At 35.7% G+C, this 10,161-nt stretch overlaps 1 protein-coding gene across 1 annotated transcript in view; it reads left to right on the top strand.

The window, feature by feature from the left end:
- The first annotated feature begins 30 nt into the window (after window positions 1-30).
- The window catches only part of PIGF (phosphatidylinositol glycan anchor biosynthesis class F), a 41,871-nt gene continuing 31,740 nt past the window's right edge, over window positions 31-10,161 (top strand). Inside the window, exons 1-4 of the mRNA XM_003758310.4 lie at window positions 31-161; window positions 2,852-3,103; window positions 5,550-5,641; window positions 8,029-8,145. Coding sequence (XP_003758358.1) covers window positions 2,876-3,103; window positions 5,550-5,641; window positions 8,029-8,145 — 437 coding nt within the window. The 5' untranslated portion in view covers window positions 31-161; window positions 2,852-2,875. The remainder of the gene's footprint in view (window positions 162-2,851; window positions 3,104-5,549; window positions 5,642-8,028; window positions 8,146-10,161) is intronic.

Raw genomic sequence — 10,161 nt, 5'->3', positions numbered from 1 at the left:
CATCCATTACCGAGAAAGCTTACGCGCGCGTGCACGTGTGTGCGCCTGCGCGTAACGCGCGCCTGCCAGTCGCACCTGAGAGCCGAGGAGGGCGGGAGCTCGGTCTCAGGTGTTGACTTTTCCCTCATCTCCCACCCACTTCTCCTCGGCCCGAGATTTAGGTAAGCTAGAATGGAGAATCTGGGGCTGGGGGGGAGGGGGTCACCACACTCTTCAAGTCGGGCCCTGCCTCTCTAATGGGAGCCCCCGCTTGCTGCCCCTCCCACTCCAGGCTACCTCTTTGGGGTTCCCTCTTCTCCTTACTGCCCTCACTTCTTCCCCTTTCTCTCCTGCTTCTGGGATGACGGGGCTGCCCCGGGCCAGAGGAATGACACCCTGTCACAGACCTGAGAGCCAGACCTTGCGCCTCCGGGACCGATACTCCCCTGGGAGTGGGAACGATCGCCTACTATATGCACGGCACTGGGTCGGTCTAATTTCATTATGGTCATATGCCAGAGATAAGAGAGGTTCATTTACAAAGGATTATACAATGTATCCGCCTACAGTAGCACTGGCTGCAGCTAGAATCAAAGCTTTGCACTGGAAACATAATTTCTGCCAACATTGTTACTGTTTCTTACCTTTGCTAACATTACAATACCACAATATCTTATTTACTTTCCAAAGTAGAGCGAGATTTGGGAGAAACTTTTGCTAGTTTCTCCTTGCTCTTGCGGGATCCTAGTTTTGGACCTGGAGGATCTTGACCAGCTCCGCGGCTTTGCGGGCTCTGGATGTGAAAAGTTTTTATGTCTAAGGTCTCGCATTAAATAAATGTCAAATAGGAGTCGAAAACAGCCCTTTGCCTATATGCAGTCCCCATTCTGTTAACGCTTATCTCCGTCCGCTCTGATCCCTTTCCGCTGTTTGGCTTTATCTGTTGCGGCAGTGATAGATTGGAGACGGCCAGGTCTGGAAGACCCGGATTCAAATTTGTCTTAGCATTTATCAAGAATGTCACTAAATCCGGGTCGGTTTGCTCCTTTCTAGAATGGAGATAACATAATAAAACTTACCTCCCGGGGTTATGAGGATAAAATTAGACAAAATTTGAGACGTTTTGCAAACTTAAAGCTATATTCGTGCTTGCTATTATTTTTAATAATTTAATAACAATAGAGGTTCTTTAGCCTCAAACTTAGTATGATTGGTACCTAGGGACTATCAGTCTCTCGCTCTGCCTTTCATGCCTGCAATTCTCTCCTCTCTGCCTTCTAGGACTCTCTGGCTTCCTTCAAGGCTCAGTTAAAATTCTACTTCTAAGAAAAGCCTTTGCTTTTTCTTTTTAGTGCTACTGCCTTGTCTTTAAGATCTTCAATTTGTCCTGTATAGTCTGTATATGTACGTTGTTATTTGTTTGTCTCCCCCATTAGGTTGTGAGATTCTTAAAGGCACTGTTTTTACCTTTTTTTGTATCCCTAGTGCTTAGCAAAGTGCCTGGTACATAGATAATTAATGCTTGTTGAGTTGTAGGAAATTGGAGTTCCTTGGTTCAGAATGACATGATTAAGCATTCCAGGTTTTATCAGTCCCATGCTTTGTTTTGAAGGTCTTTGTCGTTCCAGTTGGCATTTGATAAAAGTTGTAAATAAGATATCATAGTATAGTAATGTTAGCAAAGGTAAGAAACAGTAACAATTTTGGCAGAAATTATATTTCCAGTACAAAGCTTTGATTTTAGCTGTGGCCAGTGCTACAGTAGGCTGATACATTTTATAATCCTTTGTAAATGAACCTCTCTTATCTTTGGCATATGACCATAATGAAATTAGATAGACCTAGTGCCATGCATATAGTAGGCACTTAATAAATGTTTGACTTAACTTCCACAAGAGCTTTTTTTGATTTTTCACAAAACAGTTATTAGTACTAGACTTTTAATATAATCAATTTGCCTACCGGGTGAGCATTTATTGAATATGTGTGGGAGACCCTGTCCTTAACATTAATAATACAAACGGGATAGCTAGCTGGCTCAGTGGATAGAGAGCACCAGCTCTGAAGTCAGGGGGGACCTGAGTTCAAATGCGATCTCAGATACTTAACACTTCCTAGCTGTATGACCCTAGGCAAGTTACTTAACCCCAATTACCTCAGCAAAAAAAAAAAAAAAAAAAAAATACAAAGGAAAAAGCAATAATAAAAACCAGTCTCTGCCCTCAAGGAGCTTACATTTTAATGGAGACCACAGGTAAATAAAAAAGAACATACAAGTTACTTACAGAGTAGTTCCAAGGTAACTTTAGAGGCCAAAGTCCCTATAGCTGTTGGTTTTCAGCTAAAGTAGGTTTTCAGCTAAAAAGTAGCTTTGAATGTTAAGAGGGAGAGCATTCCAGATTTGGAAAACAGCCAATGTAAAGGCAAAAGAGCAGGCAGTCACAAAAAGCCATGTCATGCTCAAAAAAGAGAAGGATTCCTACAGACTAAATATTGACCTAGAAAACCACAAGTTCACATTTCTGTGTTTTATTTTGTTAAACATTTTCCAATTATATTTTAATATAATTTAGGCATCATTCCTGAATTTGATACCTCTGGTGTCAAGATAGCAAATGGTTTGGGTTGTAGAGGTAGAAGACCAAGATGGGTAAAAAGATTAAATGTGAGCAGAAGATATAACGCTATTGGAGTTAATAACATATTTGAATCTATGATAAAATTTACCGATAAAATTTGTGTTCTAAAATGTATTTACTATTCTAAAGTTGCTTTAAGTTAAAGTTCCTTGTTTTAAAATTTGAAATGTTTAGCACAAATAGAGCTTATTGTTAATGTGTTAGTCTTTCATAAAATTCAATTTGCTTTTCAGTGGGTACACCTTCCAGGAAGCACCATGAAAGATACAGATATCAAGAGACTGTTTTATGCTCATCTTTTCTGTGTATTTTCTATTATTCTAACTACCTTCACTCCATCTTTATTCTTGGAGGACTTCTCAGTCTTGGAAACACACTTGACATGGATGTGTATCTGTTCTGTATGTGTAACCATTGTCAATGTAGTATTATATTTGCTAATAAAACCAAATCCATCTTCTAAGAGAAGCTCAATTTCACATAAGGTAAGACTTACTTGACAATAACTGATTTTGGGGAAGTGTCTCTTTTGAGGAAAAAAGTGTAGTTGTGAGAGAAAATTAATACAGAACTTTCTAAATTCTGTCAACAGTGAATTAGCAGCTGTTGTTAATCAAATCTCCTTTTAAATTCAGTGGCATCTGACTTGCCATGTACTCACAATTGTTGTATAGGGGGCTAGTACTTCATGAAGGCTGCTGCTCCTTCCATCCATTTTTGACTTATATTCTTATTTCATTTGCCTATATTTTTAGAAATATTTAAATAGTCTATATTTAGAAAATATAGCATAAAGGATTGATCTTGGAATAAGAAAGATCTTACTTCTGATATATCCTTAGTGACTGGGCAAGTCATTTAATTTGTCCATGCTCTAGGCAACTAAAGACAATAAATTATAGTTATCAATGACCAGAGAGTTTTTTTTACACCCAGATGATTTCATCTGGTTGTAAAGGTTCATATTAAAAAAAAAATTTTTTTCTAAAGAGGAGCTACTTATTGCAAGGGAGGACTGTCTTTTTTTATATTTTGTGAGGAGTTGTGCAATATGAATTAATTCTTGGACTTATAAGTATAATCTTAAGTCACTAGTAAAGATGACTAAAAAGTAGTTGGCTTGCAGGTTTTTAAATCTGTCTTGATGGAACTGGTTAAATCACTATAGTATAGGAAATTAAATATTGCAATAATAAATTGATATGTCTTCTGATGCAATTTGTATTACTTTGGGAGCTTAAAGGAAATTTTAAGTTGCCTTATTTTAAAATCTAATGTGTTTTTAAAAAATTAAGCTTTATTTGGACAGGTTGTAGGCATGTTGGCTAATATTTAGATGGTCAATTTCTGAATATACATTTATGTAAGATAAATTCTATTGTTCTGTTGGTTCTTTACTTACTACATTTTAAGTACAAAGTTTCTCCAGGTGTTTTGTTATTTTCTTCTATTTAAAAATCATTACATTTATCTGGTTCCCTAATTGTTGGGAGGGAGGCCTGGTGGGCAATGATGTGAAAATGAAAGGTCACTTTTTTTTTCCATTTTCCATTGGTAGAACTTTGGGCAACTCACTTAATATCCTGGGTCTAAATTTCTCTGATTAAAAAAAATGTGAGTTGAATTAGATCACAGTATCATGATCATTTAATGATTTTTGAAATCATAAAGATGTAAATTAATGAATTTTCTTGTAGTCTACAATAAGTTTATATGAAGTTTCTTCTAGCTTCTAATGCATAAACCTGTAATCTGTCTCTGATCAATCATCTAATGGAAAAGTGTGTGTGTGTTAGTTAGAGTTAACTTAGTCCAAACTCTTGTTTTATAATGAAGAAATCAAGATTTGGAAAGGTAGGATGATTTGCCCACGGTCACAGAAGAAGTAAATAACCAAGGCAGGATTTGAATCTGTTTTCTGATTCTACAATAACTGTGCTCTTTCCAAGATAACATGTTGCTTTCTCATCAAGATTTTATAAAGTAGAAACAGTATGGCAAGCTGAGTAGAGTGCTAGACGTCAAATTTTGAACATAAGCTTTGAAACTTGCCTTAGACATTTATCAGCAGTGTGACAATGGGCAAATTATTTTAACTTTTCTGAGTTTTCATTCCTCTTGTGTCCAAAAAAACCCATCTCCCAGGATTGTAAATCAAATGAAATACGTGTAAAGTGCTTGCAGACTTTAACATGTCAATATTCCTTTAAATGTAAACCACATAGCACTTACTATATAGTAATCAAAAAATAATTTATGGCCTTTAATATTGCTTTCATATGAACAGTGTTCTAGCACTATATGCTGCAGCCTAGGATTCCAGGGTTTGGAAACAGGTTTGACACCACTGTTCTGTAATTATTGTGTATGGAACAGTATTTTGACTGTAAGTATATTCTATAGAAGGTCAAGATATTTCACAACTTTTTTTTCCCCCTGTATTTATTTTCAAGGGGAAAGGAGGAAATATTAAGCTTGTTGTTGAGCTTACTATGTTCCAGGCACTATGCTAAGCTCTTTACAAGTATTATCTCATTTGATCATCACAATAATAACAATAGCTGACATTTATTGTGTGCCAGCTCCTATTTAAGTGCCTTACTGTTATCATTTCTCTCTCTCTCTCTTTTTTTTTTTTTTTTTTTTTTGATCCTTACAGCAGCCTTGGGAGGTTTGTGTTGTTATTATTATCCTCATTTTACAATTGAGGAGACTGGTAAAATGACCTGCCCAAGGTCACATGATTAGTCCTCATCAGAGGCTAGATTTGAATTCAGGTTTCCTTGAATCAGATCTAGTACGCCATTCATTGCACCACCTCACTTTTTGATGTGCTAAGGTTATTAGATATAAATAAAATGATGAATTTGATATCTTTGTAATAATACTACCTTCAAAGGGTGTTTTTTGTGTGTGTGTGGTTTTTTTTAGATATCCAGACTTCTGAAATCTTGTGTCTACTTTTTTATATCATGCCTACTCTATCATGCAATCATTGTTCTGTATGGAGCACCGCTAATAGAGTAAGTCTTAATTTACTAACTTATGTCACATGAATTTTTTCTTTGGCAACTAATTTACAATCTAAGATGAACCTTAGAAAATGCTTGTGGTTAAAGAAGATCCACTAGATGACTAGGTATGTAACATTTGTATCTTAATAGTGGTCTCTATTAACAGATCAAAGGTCAGTGTTGTCATTTTACTTTTCCTTAAGGAAGTGGCCAGATAATTATGTTTATTTGATGTTTTTGAGTTCATTTCTGAGTGATAATTTCTTAAATCTTGCTTTGTTGAGATATTTAGATAATCTGCAAAAATATTAAATGCCAAAGAATAATTTATACTTATCACATTGAATCTGAGTAAACACACCTAAAGAACCTGTAAACTATGTTGCATGCTAAATAGAGCTTTTATAATTTTATTTACATAATTAATTGCCTTCATGAACCTTTTTTAGCTAAAAAAGTAAGTCTTGAATCCTTTTTAGAATAATTCCAATTTCTGAATTAAAACATAAATTAATAAATTGTTTTGTATTCTGTGTTCACTTAAAGTTTACCTTTTAGTAATTTTAAGCTTAAATAATAATTTGGTTATTTGATGAATGAATGAAGCATTTATGAAAATGCTTACTATGTGCAAAGCCTCATGGAAATAAATAGAAAGGAGGTCCCCCTTCTTAATGGGAAAGACAATACATAGGGAAGATTTAAGATGCAAAATCCCAAGTCTTTTATGCAGATCCACAAAGCAAATAGTAAGTGCTCTTCCTAATTTCATTTCCACTGACAAAACCCCGCTAGTTTTCGATGTTCAACTGTTTCGCAGTTCTGAGGACTTTGGTGGTGAGAACCTTTCTTTCTGGGTCGTCAGTGGCTGTGTCTCTCCAGAATTTTCCCCCAAGATGATGGCTATAAGCACTGGGCTCCTGGGTTCAGCCATATGAGCTGTCTCTATCCAGGTGTTGGGAGACTGTTGGCAAGGTGGTGGTGCTTCTGGTCTCTCCCTCAGGGTATCTTTCTCTTTTGGCTGGACTGACTTGCCTGCCCTGTGTGTGGCGATTGGTGAGCAGCTGGCTATGACTGGCTGCTCTTCCACAGAAGTTGTTTTACCAGATGATGACTGTGAAGGCTGAACTGGAAGCAGAACTGGGGGGATCAGGAAGCATTGCCGCCCTCAGAGGCCTCTCTTTTGGTAACAATTGGTCAGCTATTGTTACTGCTGGTGAGGAGGAGTAAATTGGGTCCCCTCACAGGGATATTTCCTCAGTGATAGCTGTTTGTGAGGGGGGGAAAGGGAGATTAGATGCAGATCTGATGGTTTGTGAGATGCTGCTATTTTCGAGTCTCTTACGTTCAGGGTCCTGTGCTGTCTCTATTTCTGTGCTTGAGGGCAGCGTAATAGTGGGGATTTGTCTTGTCTGGCACCTTCTACCTTTTATCTCAACTTTAGGATGCCTTGCTACTTAAGCTAGGCTTACCTGCCTGCCTTATAAAGGGCCAGTTAAGTGACAATGAGGGAAGCCTAGCCCTTTCCTTAAGTAATTTGATGACATACTATTAATTAACTCTAAAAAGAAAATTGAGTCCTGAATAGGATAAAAGGGCCATCAATTAGGAAACTAGTCTCAAGTTTGCTAAAGATTTTTTTGGAATGGATGTGAATAAGTATGGAGAAAGAAAGATTGTATGTGAGAAATGAGGTTGAATAGAGGTCAAGGAAAATGATTCATCTGGAATGCACACTTAAATTTCATTAAATTTTTTCCATTTTTCATTATGGCTTCTGTTTAGTTATTGAAATATTAATAATCATAATTTTGTTATCAATGGAGGCCAAAGCATACCAAAAGTTATTTTAGGATAGTCACATATCTACAAATTTTCATTCTTAGAAATAGCTTTCCAAAGTATACTTTTGCAACTTGCTGATAATCTGATTAGAGTGAATCATTCCTATACACATATATTTGACAGTTGTATGGGCATGATGTCCTAATATCCTAAACTGCTTTGGTAGATTAAGTGAAAGTCACTTTTGTCAAGTGCTTACTATGTATTTCGCACTGTGGGTCCTTTTCTTAAGAATCTCACCTTCTTTAAATGGGGAAGACAACACAGGAGATCCACTTGCAGCATAGAAATGTCTCTGAGATTTTAGTGTCAGGTGAATGTCAAGTGCAGAAGTGCTACTTAGAGTCCAGTTTTTATGGCAGCATCTGGGGTTCTGGAAGGTTCAATGGAAGAACTAGAGCCAGGGGCAAGAAGTGGTTCTTCAATTTGCTCAAAAAAATTTTGATTTTTGTAAAGGTGGCCTATTTTAATGATTACTAATTTTATGCAGAGGACTTATAATTTCTGGAAATGTTTTATCATGGTTTTTTGATTTTTTTTTTTTCCCCTAGGTTGATGCTGGAAACATTTTTATTTGCTGTTCTTTTGTCAACTTTTACCACATTACCTTGTCTGTGTTTATTAGGACCAAATATTAAAGCATGGCTACGAGTTTTCACCAAAAATGGGTAAGTTATAATTATTTGTTTATTTATATACACATAGCATCATTTTTGAAGCTATAGCATATGTCAATTAAATATTGTACCTATATTACAACATTTTCTAAAATCTTAAAGTGCAATGAGTAAAATAAAATGTTTTGTGTAGATTTATTTAACTTCTTTTTTAGGGATATGTAGGAAATAACACTGGATTGGGATTCAAATCCTGACTATTGCTTATTTCTTATGTGACATAGGATACTCCCAGGAAAGCTGTGATCACCCAGGCTTTAAAATGTAGAAATTAGAGCAGGTGATCCCAAGATTCCTTCAAATTCTAAATCATAACCCTTCACAACAGGAGACTAGAATGTAAGATTTGTCTTTTTCTTATGTGGAAATGTGTTCTTTAATCTCTAAAAAAGTTGGGCTAAAATGTATAATAGTTTGACATTCAATTTCTTCAAAAGAAATTCTGATGTTAAAGTAGTCTTATCGGAAAAGAAAAAGGGATATGAAGATTATTCTGTGTTTGCAAGTGTTTCACTTCATCAATCAGCAAACTTATTGAATACTTATGATATGCATAGCTTGAGGAGAATAATTAAATATCCTACTCACCAGGGCATTAGAATCCATTTGTAAAAGTAAGATAATACATGGAAAGATGCTAACATATAGCTCAAAGAGTCCTAGTGAAATTTTCAGCTATTAAAATGACACTGCACTAAAATTTTATGTAATTAATTATAGGCCAAATTGTGTGATACAAGTTATAATTGGAATAAGTTCAGATGATTAGTAGATCACAGTAGATGATAGAAAGCTTGAAAAAGGAAGTTGATCTTAGTGGGGTGCAATGGAAGCATTGGGCTAGAATCAGAGGACCCAGGTCACCTCTACCTGTTTGGTTTTTGAGCAAGTCACTTTATCTCCTAAACTTTAGTTTCCTTGTCTATTGGGTGGGAGGATTGTGTCCATTCCAGCTCTCGGAGTGAGGTAGTATTTGGTTAAAAATGCAAAGGGAAGGATAATTAGACCACAGGCACCTTAATAGAAATGATCCTAGCATGTTCATGAAACAGTAAGGAGACAGGCCCAAGTAGCTTGGAGCATTTATGATATGCAGTAGTGGGAAATGCTGGATAAATAAATTTAGTTAATGTATTCTTCATATAGAATTAACTTTTTTGTTTAATTTAACACTAGTTTCAGAGTTCCTTGTGGCTATTTCCTGGGTCTTATTCATGTTTATATCCCCTGGTGCACCTCATAGTTATTTAATAAATGTTTATGGCATTGAGCTGAACTTGTTTGAATTCTTTTTTTTCCCTAATTTTCATAAATTCTTTAGTGAAATCTAAGTAAATGTCACATTTTTCTTTTCACAATAACTGTTAATGTATCAATCAATGATTTTTTTTTTTTTTTTTTTTTTTTTTTTTGCTGGAAGCAATTGAGATTAAGTGACTTGCCCAGGATCATGCAGCTAGGAAGCATTAAGTGTCTGAGACCAAATTTGAACTGAGGTCCTCCTGAATTCAGGGCTAGTGCTCTATCCACTGCACCATCCAGCTGCCCGATTTTTTTTTTTTTTTTTGATTAAAAGAAATCTGTAACATTTTTCAACATCTTGAACGTAAGAAAATTATAAGACATCAGAACTCCAGTTTTGTATTCTTCATATAATATGGTTAACTTCCATATTAACTGCAAAGGTCTATTCTAAAACTTTCCTACCTTATAAAAATAGCTTGCCATTTATGAATGTATACAAATCCTTTTTGAAAGTATTACTATTTTCAACCTGTATCATATATAGGTAAAGTAATGACCTATAAACTCCCTAAGTTTTACTGCCTATTTTATTTTGAAATGATCATGCTGTTTTTAAACTTGAGAGGTTTACATTCTACTTCTGATATTCTGAAGTTTGGTGAACAAATCTATGTTGTACTCTTACTTTCACTTTCAGTCACTCCCTACGGCCACTGTTCTAAACCTTTTCTGTCTTTACCCCTCATTTTACTGAGAAAATTG

This window comes from Sarcophilus harrisii, chromosome 2 (genome assembly GCF_902635505.1).
Source record: "Sarcophilus harrisii chromosome 2, mSarHar1.11, whole genome shotgun sequence".
In the NCBI taxonomy this organism is placed as follows: Eukaryota; Metazoa; Chordata; class Mammalia; order Dasyuromorphia; family Dasyuridae; genus Sarcophilus; species Sarcophilus harrisii.
Note: the sequence above shows the minus strand (reverse complement) of the source record. Positions and strands in the feature narration are given on the sequence as shown.